This window comes from Labeo rohita, chromosome 6 (genome assembly GCF_022985175.1).
Source record: "Labeo rohita strain BAU-BD-2019 chromosome 6, IGBB_LRoh.1.0, whole genome shotgun sequence".
Classification (NCBI taxonomy): domain Eukaryota; kingdom Metazoa; phylum Chordata; class Actinopteri; order Cypriniformes; family Cyprinidae; genus Labeo; species Labeo rohita.
In genome coordinates, this window is record NC_066874.1 from 16981213 (window position 1) to 17003365 (window position 22153).

The 22153-nt window shown below is 40.9% G+C and overlaps 1 protein-coding gene across 1 annotated transcript in view; it reads left to right on the forward strand.

Moving 5' to 3' along the window:
• Positions 1 to 574: 574 nt before the first annotated feature.
• crocc2 (ciliary rootlet coiled-coil, rootletin family member 2) overlaps positions 575 to 22153 on the forward strand; it is a 67767-nt gene continuing 46188 nt past the window's right edge. Inside the window, 3 exon segments of the mRNA XM_051113101.1 lie at positions 575 to 915; positions 1305 to 1452; positions 1558 to 1664. Of these exon segments, the coding sequence (XP_050969058.1) occupies positions 874 to 915; positions 1305 to 1452; positions 1558 to 1664 (297 nt within the window). The 5' untranslated portion in view covers positions 575 to 873.

The following is a 22153-nucleotide window of genomic DNA, read 5'->3' on the forward strand; positions in this document are numbered from 1 at the left end:
GTAGTAAATTCCCATTCATAGCAAACATATGAGAGTGGAGTGGCATATCTAAAATCTAAGGAGGAGAATGGGGTTCCTCTTATAGTTCTACATTGCACGACTTGACAAAGGTACTGTATCATTTTTAAAGATACTGTAGGTGTTATTTAGCACTTGAAGTGGTTCCCCTGTGATTACAAGCCAATGAACCACTTTTAGTGCTACTTTGCACCATTTTGTGAATGTATATCACATGCTACTTACATTTTCTTGTATGAATCCAAACACTTGTATGATCTTGGCAACCTTTGAAGTATTTTTCGTTGTTTGTATTTGGAAATACAAGTTGTTTTATTCAGAAAATGTTTTATGGTGTTTTAATTGCAAAATCGTTTTGTTTAAACCCCTTGTTAGTTTTCATTAATTGCAATGGATTTTTAACAAAGTGCCAACAATGACTGAAATAAACAGTGTTGTATTTGTGCAGCCGTGACCTGCGGCGTCTGTAACTATGGAAGCCGGAAAGCTTGCGTTTTAATTCTCATGACAACACGCTAGAGCGTCCGGTTTCTCTGGCAACCATAGGCACCCACCTCGAGCTTGTGCTGTGATTGCAACTTTTGCACTTGTGGCTTTTTTCTAGCACGAACTATTCTGCGTTAATTTGCTTATGCGCGTTATTAAAGCATTGATATTTAGTGCAAAGCACTCTGCAAACTTTATTCCTATAGAGCAAAACTTTTAAAGCCTGTTAGACTTTATTAGCGTGCAAATCAACTTGCTAAACCCTGTTTAAGCGTTTAAAACGCTTTAAGTCTCAGCACAAATTGAGGACAATTGGAAAAACGTCGCTGTTCCCTTACTAAAGTGCATTGGATCACTACCAGTTTCCAGATGAGTTGTGAAGGGGATCAAAGACTGGAAGCCGTGATTCAGGTGCGTGTTTTCCAGCGGGAAAGCTGATCTTCACCAGCTGTAACTTAAATAGGTTATTGCACTGTTGCCTATTCAAAACAGCATGTGTGAATGAAAGAGGAGAGAGCTTGATTTAATATTAACGAGCCTTGCGATGTTTTAACAAATTAAGGTCGATCACTGGGTCAGTTTCAGGTTCTTCTGTGAAACTTGAAGCCAGGTGACTCATTTCCTTGTGCTGTTGTGACATCCAACGAAACTGAAACAGAGACATGACGAGCTAGTTACAATAAATAATACATTCTAAATTCAATAATACATGAGTTTTATTAACAAGCATCAAAACTTTTGGAGTTTTTAGATTTGGGTGAGACTAGGTCACCTGATTGTAATATGTGCTGATAATTCAGAAGCTGGAGGAGACCCTGCTTAACCCAGATAGCAGTGCAGAGGAGAAGACTTACACTCTGCGGGGAGATGAGGAGGAGTCCAACGTCACACCGGTTCCTGCCCGCATCCGTGAGATCATCACCAGAAACCTGGCTGATACACCCACAGGTACTCTACACTCTGAATGAGCTCATGCTGGGGTATCAGGGTATAATTAGAACACATGTATATTCTATCATTTCCTGCCATGCTATTCTTCTGGTGACGTATCAGGCGAGAGCAGCGAGGTGGAGGAGAACCGGCTGCCGAAGGATCTGCCTTCTCAGATGTGCACAGACAGAGAGCAGCTGCTCAGCAGGCAGGCTGTTCTAACTAGCCGGGTAGGAACACATGTACGAACCTCACACACATGCCTTTGGGTCTCTGAACTTCCAGTTCTCTGGAAATCTGTTGGATAAGCCATTTATGCATAAATAAACACACCCGACCACATGATGGTGAATTACTGCATATAATGGACTGCATACAAAGCAGAATTCGTACAGTACGTTCTTCAGAGATAAAAAAACAAAAACAAAAACAAATTATTGTCAAATGCAATGCAGAAGTATCCAGCATATAGTGGGAAAGGACATTTTTAATCGAATGTGCAAGGCCAGCTGCTTCCAGTTATTTTAGCTATACAAAAATAGTCCTTTGTGCTGTTTCATATTGCAGAATGGAATTCGTTCACATATTATTTTAATTTATTGTCATAATCATAAAAACAGTGGTTTGTACTGCAAATATTTTAACTGTTACTGCACTTTGTTATTCTTCTAGTTATTTAGCTTTTAAATACCACTTCTGGTTTGGGGAACATCCACTCAAAAAACTAGAGCAAATCATATTAAATAATAATGTTGTGCTACAAATAATCCATCTGCCAAGTTTGACTGAATGAGATATATATATATTTTTTTGTCATGCTCCATTTTTATCCATCAACTAATTTAATGTGACTTTGCTGTCAGTCATAATATTAGTGACAAAGGCTCTTTTCAGTTCATTAGCTGTGTTCTGTTCTTCCAGATTATTATTTTTTTCTGTTTTTCTGTTTTAATATGAAAAAGACAACAGACACTGAACAGTTGTGGTCTGTTCTTTTTTTTCCTCTTTAAATCCTCACTCACATCTCTTTATCATTTTTTTGTTTACATGGAATTTTGAAATGGTTTTATACTATTTTCTACCTCTAATTCCTATTAGTAGTGTTTACTGGAATACATCTAAAGTAGAGACATAGATTTATCTGTCGAAATTAGGGAATGCATTTTGTAATATTCAATTTTGATTAATGCGTGTATGTTACATAACATATTGGGATTTGGGTCCATATTGACACAGTTGCTGCAGATGTGTTGGTTGCACATCCATAATTCGAATCTCCCGTGCGACCCAAAGGCGCTCTACTGAATTGAGATCTTGTGAGTGTGGAGGTCATTTGAGTATAGTGAACTCACTGTCATGTTAAAAAAAACAGTTTGAGCTGTTTTGAGACAATCTGTGACGTTTAAGCTATGCTTAATTGGTGCTAAGGGGCCCAAAGTGTGCTGACAAAATATCCCCCACAACATTACCATCACCAGCCTGAACCACTGATATTATCCAAATGTTATTTGAGTTACTGTTGTCTTTCTGTCAGGTCAAACTAGTCTGACCATTCTCCTCTCTGGCATCAACAAGGCATTTTTGCCCACAGAAATGGCATTTACTGGGTATTTTCTCTTTTTTCTCATGTTTTCTTTCTTTTGCATGATACAAATTCAAAATTCTGACTTTTTTTTTCCAGAATTGTGTTTTTTCTGAGCAGCATGCTCAGTCCCTCCGGTGGAGTTACCGTGTGGGTTTGACAGTCTGCCTCAAGGCAGGCTTGATTTCTCGTTCAGGGCTCCCGAGGGAGATGAGGTGTCCGTCGCAGCATCGAAGGGTGGGCTATCGCTATCTGATGCTGAAGGCTCAACTGGGCTGCCACCCTCAAGGTTTGTGGCCCAGTCTGAAGCAGAAGCTGAGATGGCTTCCATGCTTGCCCGAGCAGCCGAGAGCACTGGGCTGGAGTAGGTGGCACCTCCCTCACCTAAGCACTCTTGGTTGGATGATTGGTTCCTAGGGTCGGAGCGTGTGGGCCACCCTTCTTCCCAGAGGTGCACGAGGAGCCTACAAAGTCATAGAAAGCTGCCTTTTTGAGTCATACATGCTTTGCGGGGGCCTCCACTCTCACTACCCTCGATGGTGGGGCGGCACGGGGGTACGTAGACATCCCCCAGGTTGAGTGCGCTATTGCGGTGCATTTGTGCCCGAATAGCGCTGCCACCTGGCGTGGCCAAACTCCCGTCCAGGGCATGTAAGCTTTCCATATCGCTTACGGCGAGGGCTTACACTGCTTCTGGCCAGGCCACCTCTGCCCTCCATGCCATGGCCATCCTGCAGGTATACCAGGCCAAGGCACTGAAAGAACTGGATGAGAGTAGATCCGACCCAGAAGTGTTGCGGCAGCTGCGTTTGGCTACCGACTATGCCCTCCGGGCTATGAAGGTAATGGCACAGGCTCTGGGTCGGGCAATGTCCACATTGGTGGCCCAGGAGTGCCACCTGTGGCTCAACCTTGCCGAGATGAAGGACGCCAAGAAGGTTCGCTTTCTCGATGCCCCAGTCTCGCAAAGCAGCCTCTTCGGTGAGACTGTCAAAGAATTTGCCAACCAGTTCTCGGCAGTTAAAAAACAGACGGAGGCCATCAAACACACTTTGCCTCTGCATGGTACCGCCTCCAGAGGAGCCAGGACCCCAGGGGACCCAGGCCCGTCTTCCTGCCGAAGAGGTCAGCCAGCTGCAACTGCTGCACAAGGCCCCGCCTCTGATTGGGCCAGCAGCCAGACTGCAACGGTCTTCTCGCAGACAGGTGATGCCAGCAGCTCGTCCTCAGGCTACTAAGAACCCTCGCAAGGCTCCTAAGCGTTTCTGAGACGAGCGACCCAGTCTGGAGAGACTGCGGACATGCTTGCCTCTTTCGGGGGGAAGGAGTGAATTTTACAACCTCAATAAAAGAGCAGTTTCTTCCTTTCCTGGGTCAATCTCTTTTCCAGTGTTCCCGACCCTTGTTCACTCGACGGCCGAACACTGCATGGCAACATCAGGACCTCAGTGGACGTGACTTCTTTGCCTTCCCCTTGGTTGTCACTTTCACTTTGTCACGATGGCTGGCCAGGACGATTCGGCTCAGCTATGCGATTCAGTTTGCCAGGCATCTGCCCAAGTTCAATGGCGTCCTTTTCACCTCAGTCTGAGGCGACAGCGCAACTGTCGTGCGGAAGAAGATTGACAAACTTCTAGCGAAGGACGCAATAGAGCCTGTCCCCCCAGCCGAGATGAAGAAGGGTTTCTACAGCCCTTACTTTATTGTACTCAAGAAAGGCGGTGGTCTGAGACCAATCCTAGATCTTTGAGTGTTGAATCTGACCCTCCACAGGCTCCCGTTCAAAATGCTCACATGTGTTCAGCAGCAGGATTGGTTTGTGGCAATAGACCTGAAGGATGCGTACTTTCATGTCTCTATCCTCCCTCGGCACTGACTGTTTCTTTGTTTGCCTACAAAGGATGAGCATATCAGTACAAGGTCCTCCCTTTCGGGCTCTCCCTGTCACCTCACTTCTTTACGAAGCAATCGGAGGCAGCTCTCACTCAACTGCGTGAGCAGGTCATTCACATCGTCAACTACCTTGACGGCTGGCTGATTCTAGCTCAGTCTCAAGAGTTGGTTTGCAAACACAGGGACCAGGTGCTGCGGCACCTAGCCTGATTGAGCCTTTAACTGGGAGAAGAGCAAGCTCTCCCCTGTGCAGAGCATCTCTTTTAAGGTCCTTCAAGTACAGGACAGCGGTCCCACTGAAACTATTTCAGAGGCTCCGGGTCATTTTGCATCTGCAGCCGCAGTCACGCCGCTCAGACTACTTCACATGAGACCGCTTCAGCGTTGGCTTCACAACCGAGTCCCGAGATGGCATGGCACTACGGCACACATCCAGTGGCTATCACACTGATCTGTCACCGTCTGTTTAGCCCTTGGTCAGACCTTGCATTTCTACGGCGGGAGTGCCCTTAGGCCAAGTGTCCAGGCATGTTGTGGTTACAACAGACGCTTCCAAGACCGGCTGGGGTGCTGTGTGCAACAGGCATGCAGTCTTGGTTCCTGGACGGGCCCCCGTCTGCAATGGATTATCAACTGCCTAGAGTTGCTGACTGTGATCTTGGCCCTGAGAAGGCTTCGGCCATTGATTCAAGGCAAGCATGTGTTGGTCCGTACGGACAACACAGCGACTGCCGCATGCATCAACCGCCAAGGTGGTCTACGCTCCCGCCACATGTCGCAACTAGCCCGCCATCTCCTCCTCTGGAGTCACGGGGCACCTGGAGTCACGGGGCACCTGAATCGTTGGACGATCGACCTGTTTGCCTCCCATGAGTCGACCCATTGCACACTGTGGTACTCTCTGACCGAGGCTCCTCTCGGCACAGATGCACTAGCACACAGCTGGCCCAGGGGCCCACGCAAATATGCATTTCCCCCAGTGAGCCTCATTGCACAGACTCTGTGCAAAGTAAGGGAGGAACGTCATCAAGTCCTCATGGTTGCCCCCTATTGGCCCAACCAGACTTGGTTCACGGACCTCACGCTGCTAGTGTCAGTTCGTCCCTGGCGAATTCCCCTGAGGAGGGACCTTCTTTCTCAGGGGCAGGGTACAAATTGGCACCCACACCCAGATCTCTGGGACCTCCACGTCTGGTCCCTGGACGGGACGAGGCAGAGTTTAGAGACCTATCACCAGCGGTGATAGATACAGTTACTCAGACGAGAGCTCCTTCTACGAGACAGCTCTATGCTCTGAAGTGGCACGTGTGCCTCCTGTGGTGAGGACCAACAGAGATGGGGCCTTGGGGCAGTGCAGCAAGGCTTAGAAAAGCATCTGTCTGCTTCCACACTTAAAGTTTACGCGGCTGCTGTTGCAGTGAACCACGACTTGGTGGATGGCAGGTCCCTGGGAAAGCACGGCCTCATAATCAGGTTCCTAAGAGGCTCCCGGAAAATAAATCCTCCTAGACCACGTTTCATACCCTCTTGCGACCTTTCTGTAGCCCTCTTGGGCCTACAAAAAGAACCGTTTGAGCCTTTACAGTCAGTCGAGCTTGGTGCCCTCTCTATGAAGACAGCCCTACTGATTGTGCTCACGTCTCTCAAGAGGGTAGGGGACCTACAAGCCCTCTCGGTCTGTTATGAGTGCCTAGAGTTCGGGCCGGCCTACTCTCACGTTGTCCTGAGACCCCGGCCTGGATATGTGCCCAAAGTTCCCACTACTCCTTTCAGGGACCAAGTGGTGAACTTGCAAGCATTTCCCTCCAAGGCGGGGAAACCCAGCCTTGTCTCTGTTATGTCCGGTTCGTGCCTTGCGCACCTCCACATGGAACCAGTTTCATCTCTAGTGTTCGATGACAATAGGTAAAACCTTGACAACTGGCCGGGTGTAGTGCTTGCGCAGCGTCTGTCCCCTGACCAGGTGACTAAGTACGCTTAACTGGTCTAGTTCAGTTCCCCGGGCTACCACGGTAGTTGAGTTGGTATGTTGTGGATGCCCTCTCGGTCACCCCATACGAGTCCCCACTGTCCATTTCCCCTTCGGTGAACCCATTGTCTTCCCCTCGACAGAACTGGTCTGTCATCAGTCTCTGTGGGATAGGTAGTCTCCCCCCTTCCCACCGCAGAGATCTCCCTAGGTTAGTACTTCCCTGCTGGTGAGTCCCTAGGTGTATTTCCACACGTTACCTCCCTTCAGGCAGGGTGTGGTTCCATAGCATCCCTCTTCCTGTGAGGAGGAGTATGCATCCCAATGTAACATCAACCAGGTGTATAGCGGCTACTATTCAAGAGTATATGCCTTTTAAGAATCAGAAGAAGCCACAGCCACAGTGACCTCTTACTATGTGGGTAGCGCTCCTTCTGAGAAGTTGGCCTTAAATACCCACATGACCGGGAATGGTTTCGCATGCAAATTTCACACGCCAGTTTCACTTGCATTTCATTAGCCTTCAGATATTAATAGAAGGTGATTGGGCTCCCAAGAACGATCCCCCATATGTCGTCATGCGACACACGTCTCCGTTCCCTCCATCAGGTTACCATATATAACCGAGACGTTTTTCATCCTCTTTAGTCTTGTCATCCCCGCCCAAACACATTCCCAGAGGTGCATCAGAAATCATATAAAAAAACAACCTGATATCGATGGGAACGTGATCTTGTCCTCTGGCAGTATGGTTAATATCTCTAACACACGGTGCATAATAAAAAACATAAGCCTTCATCTGGTGTAAGCATGTGATTGATGCAAAGTTTCGGAGAGTTGCGTATTTGCCTCCCTGCTTAGAAGTCAAAACATGCTGGTATATAGTAGATTATTGCCTTCAAACTCTCTCTAGGCTTTCTGTAATGGGCACTGAGGGACTGTCGATCAGTAACCTGGTGGCAGGGGTTTCATGCACTCTGAACTAATGCAGTCTCGGTCCAGGAAAAGATTTTAAGTGAGTGTTTCCCTCCGTCCAACAGTTTTTAAGGGATTGAAAACAGAGGAGGGACCATCACTAATAACGTGAGAGGTTGATGGAGCACCTTTGGACCCTATTCCTATTTTCCTTCATTTTTTCTGCACATGTTGGTGGATAGACAGATGTGTGTGTAGGGAAGAGATCAAGAGAGGGAGTTACAGAGGCTCTTTGACAGAGAAAGAGGGAGCCACATGGCTTTGAAATGGAATATGCGCACAGCAAATATCAGAGCCGCAGTGCTCTTTCCGAGAGGGAAAACCCGTTTGGAGTTCTTGATAAACAAACAGTGGTAAAGGGCCATGTAAAAATCAACTGTGTCACATGGAATGAAATTTATTTATTTCTGCTTGAAGCTGGACTTTGGCTCTGAAAAATGGAATGAACCCTCGCGTTTATGAAGGATTGATGTAAACCGAGCCAGAGCCGTAGTTTATTCTGAATCTACATTTCATTACATGTGATCAAAGTGGCAGCTCTCTGACGTCAACATTTGTAAATCAGAAATGAACTTATAATTACATTTCACAGTGTTTTTTTCTTAATTCTTTTTGTTGTAGAGAAGTGGGGTACTTCATGAAACCTCTTTTGTTTAGCATACAAGACCCTCAAACCTAATTTTAGTTCAGTTTAATTAACTGCCAAGACAGTTTAGCAAAAATTAAAGATTGAAATGTAAAAATCATAAACTATTTTGAAGAACATAAAGTTGGTTGGAAAGTTCTCTCACTTTCTGAAGTTTACAGCATCACCACTGTCTGTCTTCCCCCCCACCTTGCTGTTTGGGGGAAAATAAAAAGGTCATTGGCCTTCTCTCATGGGGCTGTGAAAGAAAAAGCTCATTTTTCATAGAACACAAAGCTGCCATTTGTGATAACAGTGCCCTCTTTTTCCTCGCCAAGTTTAATGAATGCCAACTGTGCACATTGCCAGTGGAGCCTATTTTAAGATATGAGCTATAAATAAAACTTAATTAGTCTGGTTGGTATAAATAGTCTTTTTCTAAACCCCACATTTATATTTTTGGAGAAGAAAGACCTATGTCACTGTGAGAGTGGAGACGTCTGTCTGTCTCTCTCTCTCCTCTCTTTGTCGCCAACTGAAAACTCTCCAGTGTGAATGTGCTGACATCGTGTCATTTGTCGTGCTGACAAGTCAAATGACTCCATACATATGAATGTTGAATTAAAAATGTTATGGTAACACACATAACTATACGCTTGGTGCCAGTATATTAACATGAGGTAATGAATCCTGGATGCTTGCTTATTCCCTGTCTGTGTTCAACCTCAATCTGTCTTGATGTGGGAATGACATATTCTGGTGGAGTGTGATCCATTTAATCTGTCATTCCCAATTGAAGCATCAGTCATTGTGTTTTCTGTGTGCATACCACACAGAGTTCTGTTAGAACATGGAAAGTTTTTCAAGTTTTTGGACTTTGTGCTTTGCTAGTATGGTTTTGTGTTCAAAAACAGCTGGATGAGGCCCAACATTTTACATTGTTGCAAAGATCTAGTTCAAATACAGTTTTATGCGAAAGTTTGGAAACCCCTTGCAGAACAACATGCATTTTATATGATCTCTCTTATTTTGTTAAAATTATTCACATTTTCACAGATTCTGCAAAGGGGTTCCTAAACATAAAAATGTAAATGCTACTCTTTAGAACTTTCAATCAACGATTTAAAGAATGCTGGAAAATTTTGTTTCACTGTTACTTGAGCACCAGATCAGCACATTAGAATGATTTCCGAAGCCTCATTTGACACTGAAGACTGGAGTAACGACGGCTTTGCATCACAGGAATACATTACATTTTATATATTGTACTTTTTAAATATATTGAAAAAACCCCCAGCTATTTTTAAATTGTAATGTTATTTCAGTCTACCTGCAAAACTGCTTATGAAGTGCTTCTTACCTGCTTTAGATGGCTTTCCTGCACTGTGTTGATTTGATTTAGTTGTTAGGCTGTAAATCACAGACTTACATTTAAATAGATTCAGGTGGGCTAGTTTTTACTGTCAACTTCTTGGTTTATCCAGTTTATTTGACTCAGCTAAAATAGGTGATGAAATGAAAATTTATCTCTTTTTATCTCTTCAGAGTGTGTGGGGGTGTTGGTCGGTTAACTTTAGTAGTCCTTTGAGATGTTTCTTGTTCTTTAGTCTGGCAAATACCTTAAAGAAGTTGGCTTTAGCGGCTCTGATCTGTTAGTGTTCCCTCGCTCTCTCCTGGGGAGAGTCCCAGCGCCATTGTGGCGGAATAGACCCGCTGTGGCACATCTTGCGACACTGGACTAATTGAAAAAGAGGCAGCAAACCCCATAAAGTCCTTCTCATGGCTCTCGGGACAGTTTGAGCGTGGCCTCCTAAACAAGAGTGGGAATGGAAATATTTGGGCAGGGAGTGAGGTTTTGCTCTTGAAAGCACACCTCTGTCTCCTGGTAAAATCACAGCAATCTCTTGTGACCCCTGAAAATTGCCCCTGAACCGGGATAAACCTTGACCCAGTTTGAAAAGCTGCATCGTCTCAGGAGGACGTAGAAAATGTTGATGTGAACTTTGACCTTTCGATGTTGATATTGGACAACTGCCAGTTTGCAGTTTCTCAGGCGCTAGGGCCGTGCGTGTGTATTTGTGTGGGAGTGTGTAAGTTTGTATGTGTGGGTGTGTGTCAGGGGATTGCGTGGGTATATATTTTACAGCTCCGAGGCAGTTTTGGACCGGGATTGTGTGAGACAGTCTCCCTGTGTGTTTTTGTAGGAGTTACCCAAATGTAGAGCTAGATGTATGATAAAGCAGAAATGTTAACCAAATGGAGCACTGTAGAAAAACAACAATCACAGGGCCACGAGCTTTTAAGCTGAGAGATAAATCACTAAATAAGTGAAAAAAGGCTTTTGTAGCTAAAATGTGATGCTATTTGTCAGGAAACCTCTCGGAATTGATCTGGACTTGCAGACTAGTTGGAGACTTTTTGACAAAGAGCATTGCAGCTTCCAGGCGCTGTGCTTTTGACCTAATCCCCATTCCTTTTTGCTTTAAAGGTCTTGTCAAACACGATTGCCACTGATATGGTTGTTTTGGTAGAGTCAAAATGGTGTACTGTCTTTGACTCAGTGTTTAGGGTTTGTTTTCTTGCCTACATAAAGCTGCTAAGCCTAGCAGTGGTCACAAGTGGAGCTGAGCCAGCGAGGCTGGATCTGTCAGCTGTCTGTGAGTCGTAAAAATGATTGACGCTCCAGAGAATCATTCCTCAAAGTAGGGATCATCCCAAAGTCCTCACTACATTTAATTAAGTGTCCTTTATCTTTTTCCATATTTCTCTCTTTTCCCTGTTTGACTCTGTGTGTGTTTTTTTCTTTCTTTTTTGACTGTGGGAACAGAAGAGCAAACTTCCTAGAAAGTATTTTACCATTTGCTTTCCATTTTTATTTAGGCTTGACATCTAAGCATCTTAGTTGTACTTGTCCTAAATAGCTATTGTTCTAAAAGGAAAAATTAAAATTGTGTCATTTGTTTAGCCTTAGCCTTTTCCTAACCCAAATGACTTTCTTCTAAAGGAATTTTAAATAATGTACTGTTTGCTCTTTTCCATGCAGTTAAAATAAAGGCTGAAACTTTTGAGCTTCACAAAAGTGTTCAAAATGACTCTTGCTGGGTATATTCTGGGTAGAAGTCTGAACAAGCTCCTTCAAGATTTTGTCCTGCTTTGACCTGTTCTGACTTATATGTGTGATTCCGTGTCAACAACCAGAGGTCCCTGGCTCAAATTTTTGATTTTGCTAATATTTTTTTCTGAAGAAAGATACACATGTATAGTGATGAAAGCCAACATTTTAAATGTCATTGATGAATATTTACGAAGTAATCCACTATTTTGTAGAGGGAGGTCAAAATGGCAATTCTTACCTTAGAGTCAAGTTACAGGGGGGGTAAAAATGACTTCAGAAAGCTGGCAGCATCATTATGTTATTTGTACACAGAGATTGGTATTTCTATTAGTAAAATCTGTTGACTTTAGCCGACTTTGCTGCGTTATGTGCCAATGGTGACCATTCTAAAATGGGGAAACAGCACTTTTCTCCAAAGTTTGTATGCCTGTAACTCAAGAAGTATTAAAGATATCTTAATGCCCTTTTAGATATTGAGTTTTAACAAACTTTCCTTTTGGCATCTTAATTTTTAATGCCCTATGAGATTCGGTTCCAGAGATATTGCAATTTCAATATGGCTCCAGGAGTAAATCATTAAAATGTACACATTTTTAGTGGTCAAAAACTAAATGTGGGTCAGTTTGAAAAAAAAAAAAAAAGATACTTCTTTTAAAGAGGAATGTCTGAAGAACAAATAATCTTGAAACTGGAGATGTTTCTTTCTGTCAAGACAACTGCATTGAACATACCTGTCTGAGTGCCACAAGTGTTCTTATTCCAAGGTTCGCATGCCTATAACCCATGAAGTAATAAAGACATTGCAATATGATTTTAGATTCTAGCTGTTCATAAGCTTTTCTTTTTGAATTTTCAAGGCCCTAAATCATTCAGTCCCAGAGATATGGGGATCTCAGTGAGGCTCCATGTCCATGTTTGTTGAATGTTAGCCATTTTCATTGGTCGAAAACCAAATGTTGGTCACTTTGTATGCAGCCAATGCTTATTTTATTTAAAGAACAATATTTGAAGAAGAAATTGTTTTGAAAGTTGAATTATGTCTTATTTCCCTCTTACAAAACTGTTTCATAGAACATACCTGTTTGAGTCTCTTATATGTTCTTTTTAGAAAATGTGTGTGCCTGTAACTCAAGAAGTATTAAAGTTCTTAAGATAATTTTAGATTTTGGTTCTTAAGAATTTTTCTTCTCTTTCTTCTTCTTCAGGACCTTTCTCCAATGTCATAGGCTATTGTTTCCAATTCCTATGACGCATTTGTCACAGTAGGCAACATTCTGTACCTTAAAACAAAATAAACCTGCGTAACTTTTATTTTATTTTTAGATTTGCAGGAGTGCCACAAGTCATTTCTTTTTCCTGCTTTTTTTTCAGCACACACATTAGTTTCTTCCTTTCTGCACCTGCACTCAACAATTTAAAACTTGTCTTATGCCACACTCAGTAGTGATGGATCCTACAGGTTTTCATCAGCCTATTGATTACTTTTTGATAGTCTCGTATAGCCAGACCTTCAGACTGACGGCAGAAGGTCTAGGAACCTTGGCTGCTTTAAATGACCAAGGGCCGCCCAAGAAGCCTTATCACAGACAGGTAAAGCAACCAATAATGTTTTGTTTTGTGGAGCGTCAGGTTTCCACAATAACAGACCGGTGTGTAAAACTCTTGGACATATTTGAAACATTCTACTCTGTGAACTTTAAAAATTTAAATATATATATAGTTGTTCCTGATAAGCATTCATCGTCACAGTTGTAACACGACGGCTTTCTTCTTTGGTGAGGGGATTTGGCATCATGACATCTTTGTTTTGAGCATTTAAGAACGCGACACACACATCTCCCAAAAATTCTGTATAACTTAACCAATCCGATGACGACTTCAAAACTCCCCAAGTGTTTCTAATTTTGTGTGCCGTATGCGACAGAAGTTCAGCCAACGATCCGTGGGCATGACGTCTGTGACTAACTTTTTTCATGAAATGGATCAAAATTTTATTTGTTAATTACAAAGTAGCAGTGTCACTTTTGAGTCACTAGCTGGGTTTCCATCCAAAGTTGCGAATTTAACTCTGTTAACTCTGTCTAACTGTTACTAAGAAAAGTAGGAGAAGCCACTGAATCTAATACGTTTCATATTCAATGAATTACTTGCGCCTCAGAGCGAGCGGATTAAGCAAATTCAGAGGTTTGGGAATGCAGTCATGCAAGACAATTCTGGGAGGCAATTATTCAGAAATACTTTTCCGGCAGACTTGGGGATTTTAAAATGACCATCGTAACATTTCAGATGCTGTGCAAGAAGATCGATCCGCTGGTTAGTCAGGCTATGCCGTCCCATAGCACAAAGTCGCATGACTTTTTTGATGCGCATGGAGGAATTTATTTGGGAAACGCATTTCCATTTCCGATTATTCCCATTAGCTCAAAGTCGAAAACCACCTCAAGCAAGCATAAAAACTTTTTTACGAATTAAGGGATTTTCTTTTGAAATTTGGCACTTCCATCACTCGTTTCTTATGCTATATCAAAATGCGCATAAAAACAGGGTGATGGAAACAGCTACTGACTCAGTGATCCAATTGCAGCAGTTAACAGCTCATTAAAAGCTCATAGGAGGAGAAGATTATTAGAGAATAACAACCTGCTTTTTAGTCTGTTGGTTACAGAAAGCTGTTGCATGGCTTCGGAAGACTTGGAATATAGTGCTCAGGTCATATGGACAACTTGGTGTGATGGTGCATTTGCTAGAGTCCTCAGAATTTCTCCATTTGTGTTTTACTGAAGAAAGACAGTCTCTGGAATGACATGAAGGTGCATAAATAAGAACAGATTTAAAAATGTTGGAGATCTATTGCTTTAGGAATCTAATATCTTTCTGATAGCTGTGATTGTGTCACGTCACACAGCAGTTTTGCTTTTTAGTGAAAACAGGCGTCACTCCTAAATAGGCCATTGTGTTAACCACCATTTTATTAGCATCCCATTCATGTGGCTTATTTCTTCTTGTAGTTTATAGTTTAATTTTAAAATTACTATGTGCATATGTTTTATACTTTGTTCACTTGTTTGTTTACATCCATCGCTGTGGAAGGTGATTGTAAATTCCAAGCCCAATTGATGCAATATTGCGCATATGAACATGTGTTTGTGTTTGTATTTTGCGTGTGGACACTGCCTGTGTCCCGTTTTTACCTCCCAGTAGGTCTGCTCCACAGCAGCTGTGGCTGTGGTCAAACAGTGCTCCATGGTGATGGTTGTTGGTTTGTGCCTGGGGGCTGCAGTGGGGTCTCTGAGCTGGGGAGCTTCACAGCTCTCTGATTCTTGGCCAGCATTGTGTAATCACTCACAGTGGCGCTGCAAAAACAGCTTTCACAATCAGCTGGATATCTCTCAGCGGGCCAGCACTCCAGCAGGGACAGGGAGAAGGGCATATTAGTAGAAAGAGGACATGAAGGCACAAGGGACAGGCGTTTTGGGTTTATACGTTTGTATGAATGTTTGTGTAGGCATTATTGAATTTGCACATGTGTGAGTTAGAACTGAAGTTAAGTATGGGGGAGTGTGTTTAGGTGTGTGCGTGTGAGCGTGTGTATATATGTAGAGGAACTGTACGTCCGCTCCAGCTGTGTTTGGGAATCTGACAGATTATTCACTACATTAATTCCTTTTATTAAGCCTCTGGGTCCAGGCCAGGCCAATGAGAAGCGCTCACAGCTGTAACCCTCGCCATGCCACAGCATATGGCTGACTCAGTCTGTCTTGTTTATGGGTGATACTTTATGGGAGCAAGAGGTTTTTTCCCCCACTGCTTTTGTGCTTGTGAATTTGTGAATTATGTGCTTGTATTTATATAAACGTGTATTTCTTTGTTTCTCCTGAATTTGTGTATACAGTACTGTATCTGGTACCTTACCCTGTATCTGGTATAGTATGTAAGAATAACTGAAGACAGACCGTTGAATTATTAGAAAATAATGTACAGAGGCTTGAGCCATTGATAGCAGACTAATTTGGTTATTAATGAAAATATTAGAGAGAGATTCAGCATATGTGAATTACCTGAATCTGTGCGTCTCTCAACAGTGTTCGGTTGCAGCGTCTCTACTAATAGCGAATCTGTAAGTTTATCATCTTCAAGAACAGCGTTGTTATTACCTTGCTAGTGAGAAATGTCATGTAGCTTTTAAGTTGCTAAACTATTTTACTGATAAAAAAACATCAGACCAGTGCTGACACCACATTTCTGTGCGATTGTGAGTCCATACTCAATGTGTGCACATGTGTACGGGAGAGAAAGTGGGAGAAAGACGGTATGTGCTTTCCATACATAATAAAACGTAATTTTGTGGCAAAAACATGGATATAATTATTGTATCATTTGTATCTTGCTGTTTACTATATTTACTTGCTTGGTCAGTGTCAACGGCTACGTCTACATGCACAATTTTTGGTTCAGTCAGACTGAATTCATTCCAAATGATGAATCTGAATGTAGTGTTTACATGAATTCTAAGTAAAGTGATTTGGTTGATGTGCACGTTTATATGTTACAAGCTTCAAATCAGAATAGTTTTTTTTTTTTTTTTTTTTTTTTTTGAGTTGTAGAGAAAAATATAGAGTTTCTCACTGTTTGCACATAATACACACTCTACACTGTTTCTTTATTTGTTTTTAATAGCAGAATTAATATTTATCAATTTCTGGATAAATATACATATAAACCGCTATGCAGTGCTGCTCATATTTATCACGCAGTAAAAATGCCACACCCTGCGGCCAAAATGGGTTGCCTGTGGATGAGAATCCAAAACAAGGACTGGTGGGAGGGTGTCCTGCTCCACTTCACAGTTGCCAAGTGAAAAGTGAGTTTTATAATGACAGGACATCCATTTATACAACACTTTATTTAAAAAGAAGAACTGCTCATTCTGTGCATCATATGTCATTATGCTATTTCTGCGTCATTCATATAATCCATAAAATCCATATAATTTGGCAAAGTGATATGGACATGTAATGTGGTCATGACCTGCCTGGAACTACATTAGCTATACGTTTCCCTGAAAATAATTCCACACCCGAGGAAGTTCATCAGCCAATCTGATTCAAGCATTCAACAGCCCTGTGGTATAATAAAGCAATAAGCCCCAAGAAGCCAAGGGGTGTTGCAGCTCAACCAATCAGAATCAAGGACTGGAACTATCCGTTTTATAAAGATTGTTCCCTGCTGAAAAAAAAACATTAGAAACCATCACAGAAATTCTAATGGTTTCCACTACAAATACATTACAAACATTACAAACCATCAACTTTTAACCATTAAAACCATTAAAATGGTTTCCTGTAGTGTGTTTTGGGACATTTTGCCTTAGGATTTAGTTGTTTCAACAAGCCTCCAAGAAGGTGACCAATTACCAGTAAACCAACAAGCAACAAGCAGTAGACCAACAAGAACCATTACAGCTTACATTAAAACCAATACAATTACCTTTGTAACCAGTAAAACCATTACACATATCATGGCTAACTGCTAATAGATAATAAAAAAAATAAAACAGTTGATAATCTGACTGCTGCTGTTTTATTTGTTTGAATGATAGATAAATGAGCGTGGTCTTTTAGTCCATGAGTACAAAAACCAGGGGTTGCTTATTTTGTGTTTTTCTCAGAGCAGGTCACCTATTTTTCTAGAGAAATTGAGCACAGCTTTAAAAATGAAACTTCTTTGATCATTTACTCACCCTTACGTCATTCCAAATCTCTGGATTTTCTTTCTTCTGTGGAACACAAAAGTGTCCTCCTCAAAAAAAAATCATACAGGTTTGGAACGACATGAGGGTGAGTAAATGATGAAAGGCTTCTCATCAGAATTTTAAAGGAAATAGTCCACCCGCTTATTTACTGACCCTTGTGTCATTCCAAATCCTTGGATTTCTTTTATGTGTTATTTTATGTTCCACAGAGAAAGTTAAACAGGTTTGGAATGACATGAGGTTAAGTAGATGATAATAGAACTTCTGTCTTCAAATAAAATGTGAGAAAACTTCATTGCTTGTGAATGCTTGAACCTCTAAAGGAAGGCCATCTCTGACAAACCAACAATCTGGACTAACAGCAAGATTTTCTTAGTTCTGTGCTTATGAATTACTGATTGTTACGTTGGTTTATAGCAATCCCGGTAATGCCTCCTAATCTAAATTGAAAATGTTAATGTTTTGATATTAATTAAGAGTGGCTGACAGAGTCCACTTTAGTGAATATTCTCTGCAGATTTGGAACCCCAGGAAGCTTGACGGAAAATGAACATGATTCTAAATATGTTTTCTCTCATATTAGAGGATCAATCCACTCTTATGACCACATGGAGGGAGAAGCCGAATATTCTTGGCCCTTGTGCAAAGAGCTTTCAGTGGCCTTGAAAATGTTCTCTTGTTGGCAGATGAATCAAAGTGCTGCCGTTCCTTGATGTATTGTGAAATATTTATCAAACGAGACAATACAAGGAGTGGCACAAATCATAAATATTAAGTAATATAAAAAATGCTAACTCAAAACACATTTTAGTGAGAGGGCAGCACGGGGCCTCTCTCTTTTCATAAAAAAAGGACACAGAATCTGGGGAATAGATACTTTAAAAAACAGTGGAAATATAAACCATATATCCGGTCTTTTGCAATATGTTGCATGTTGATCGTTATTGTAAAATGGCAGTAGGTGACCTTAAAAGAAAGGTGAGCATTTGGGATGGGGCCCCTTTTGCATTAGTGGCCCTCAGAGGCCATTCTGAATGACTGTTCTGCTGAGGACTGTAAGAAGTACAGATCTAATGTGTGGTCAGTGGATAGAGTTGTATGAATCTTCGGAAGCCCTTTGTTTGAGAAAACCTAAACTCTGCTAAACTCAAGAGAACAACATTGGTTCTCCCCTGTTGTGTCACGAAACAAAAGACTTATGTGTAAAGCCACCATTTTACTTTGGTACTACAGTACAGGATGATTATCATTGAATAACAACATACATTTTAGTCTAACATTTTGGCCATATAAATATCAGCAACTGCACCAAATTGTTTTTTTCTTTTATGTTTGGTATGGAAGCCCCTAGTAAAAAATCCCCTGCACTGTAAAAACAATTCCATAAAATTTACGGTAAAAAACGGCAGCTGTGGTTGCTGGAATTTTACTGTAAAAAATACAGTAGCAACATTTTAGGTTTTATGGTTTTCACTTAAATTTACAGTTAAATACCATAATTTCAGTAACTGATATAATGTTAATATACCTTTTTAAGTTCTGAAATCTGTTTTGTACCTTTGTGATACACTGATAAGCACCAAATGCAGGTGGTGATGAGAAAGTCACATGATGAACCAAAACCCATCACAAGCAGCTTTTAAATAATAACATATATGGAAGGTGCACAGTGTCATTCACACAAACACTAAACACCATCATGGTAACACACATGAAACTGAAATTATGCAATAAACATTCATTTAACAACATTAGGTGTAACATACAACTCTAATGTACAAAACTAAGAAGAAAAAAACTAAAAAGAAACATAGTTATTTCAACAACAACAAAAAACATCAAATTTGAAATGTAACGCAGGGAATTCTCGGAATGTCAATTTACGGTTATTCACCGTATATAGTAGAGGAATTTACCGTTAAAGGTGCAATAGGAGATGCTAACTTTAGCCTGATAGCACTGTAAGCGAATGTCCCACCCTCCCAGCAAATCGGCATCCAAAGCCACGCCTCACGAATGCATGAAGGCACACAGACTAGATGACCAGAGACAGAATTACTACAATACATTGTAACACAGAGTTGAAATGTTCAACAGCCTAAACAGGAAAACGGTGTGGTGCTAATAATTCATGGGAGACGAGAAGATGGTGGATTTTTCCAGAGTGTAATAAAACGCCTCATGCATCGATATACTTGTTCACATACACTGTAAAAAACTGTTTATTAAGTCAACTTAAAATAATTTGTTACCTGGCTGCCTTAAAATTTTAAGTTCAGTTAATTCAAAAACATTTATTCAACTTGAAATGTTAAGTTGTACTAAGTGACAACTTAGATATTTGAGTTGATTCAACTTAAAATGTTAGGGTAGCTGGGTTACTTACCTTACTTTTAAGATTAACAAACACATATCTAAGTTGTCACTTAGTACAACTTACCATTTCAAGTTGACTAAACTTAAAATTTTAAGGGTAATTTAAGCAGGGTAACAAATCATTTTAAGCTGACTCAACAAATTGTGTTTTTTTTTTTTTTTTTTTTTTTTAATTATTATTATTATTTTTTTTAATACAGTGTACATGAGGATCGACAAGGAAAAGTGTACACAAGCATGCATTCAACCCAGGTCACAAACAGAAAGGAAATAAATAAAATAAAGAGAGACAGATATTGGTAGGGTGAGTCATCTCTTCACCTTTCCAGAACATACAGATACAATATGTTATGCACATGCGCAGTTGTCAGTCTCCCACAAAAGTACCGTAAATGCTTTTGTGTCATTAACCGTGAGAACACTTTATAGTACAGTTAGTTAGTAAAAATATTACAATACCAGGAAGGAAGATCAGGTGGTTGACATTTGCCTGCCATTCGTGCTCTGTCTGCAAAGCGTTTGTGAACGCTCTGATGATGTATTCTGTCTATGCAAACAGGGTGCGCAGAGGTTGACAGGCAGGTAGGAAAGCCAATCAAAATGTTCGGTTTGAGCATTGATAAACATTTCTTGGTCCTACGCCTTGCACAAAATATATAAACACATATAAATACATTTAGACCACTTAACGTAATGATTGCTATTGGGATGTGAAGAGACTTTCAACCAGCATAACAAAAAATGTTTCTGAAGACAGTCACCTATTGCACCTTTAACCATTCAACAGGTTGTTACTGTAGTATATGTAGTCTTTTACTGTTAAATTCACAGCCATTTTTTCAGTGTAGTTCCACCCTGAGTAAAAAATAAAAAAAGGTAATTGCGATTTTTTTTATCTTGTAATTTGCATGATATAAACTCACAATTCTGACTTTTTTTCAGAATTGCATGATATATACTCAGAGTTGCGAGTTATACAGTTAAAATTGCATGATACAAACTCGCAACTGCAAAAAATAAAGTCGCAGTTCTGAGAAATAAAGCTAGAATTGTGAGATATAAGCTGACTTTTTTCTCAGAATTGAGTTTATACCTCAGAATTCTGACTTTATAACGTGCAATTGTGAGTTTGTGAGATAAAAAGTTGCAGCTCTGTCTTTTTTCCCCTCAGAATTGGACTTTATATTAGAACTGTGAGCTTATATCTCGCAATTCTGAGAAAAAAAGTCAGAAATGCGAGATATAAACTCACAATTGTGAGGAAAAAAAAGTCAGACTTGTGAGATAAAAAGTTAAAAATGACCTTTTTTTAATGTTTTATTCAATGCTGGAAATGGACTTCCATAGTTTGGGCCTCTAAATAGAATAAAATAAATATCAAATAATTTTATGTCAGGATTTACAGAGAGTTGTTTTTAATAAATCTGGTGTATAAAATCTATAAAGTATCTGCAATCATGTTTATATTCAGAAAAACAGCTCTCTTGCTCGCGTGACATTGCTTAAATATGCTAATTAATTACTCACCCTCATGTCATTCCAAACCTGTTAGACATTTGTTCATCTTTTTTGTTTTCTTTATGCACAAAAAGTATTCTCGTAGCTCCATAATATTAAGATTGCACCACTGATTTCACATGGACTATTTTAATGATGTGCTGTCTATGCAGGGTCAGAAAGCTCATCAAAAATATCTTAATTTGTGTTTAATTTGCAAAGGTTTTGGAGGGACATGAGGGTGAGTAACTATCCCTTCAATGATGCATATAGGAATATAGGATATAAAAAGGTCTAATGTCTGCTCACACATTTTAAAACAATAAACACAATATTGTGGTCAGCATCCTGTGTTGCGTGTTATGGTTGCCTACAGTCACACACCCCCATGAAAGCTTGTCCTCATTTGATGTAAAGGGAAGATCTTAACCAGAATTCTAAAATTATCTTTACTGTAAGTACATTGCATAAAGCTTTAATCTGAACAAAAGCATGTGGCTAACACCCGTGTTTGAAAATTCATCACTTATACATACACCCAAAAACTGAGTGGCCTCTAGACACGTGTGACAGCATTCTCCCCATGGACCAAAGCCAAGCCTGTGGCGGCAGATTGGCTGCAACATGAGAGAGGGACCAGCTCTTGAATTTAATACCATCATAATGCTGGGTTTGTTTAGTGCCGCTAGCAAGAAGGATCCAATATCGACACATGTCATTGCATCATCCATCAGCCCTGCTTCAAAACCCTCCTGTCTTTTTGATGCTGATGGTAAAGTTTCCTTCAGTAGCAAATCTGACATCATATTTTAACATGGTTACTGTTAAGATCTGAATTGGAGAAGTCGGTTCTGGACAGTAATTAAAGGCAGGTTGATTCCATTCCATGTCCATCTGGATGCCAAATCAACCAAATCAATTAATGTCATAACCAT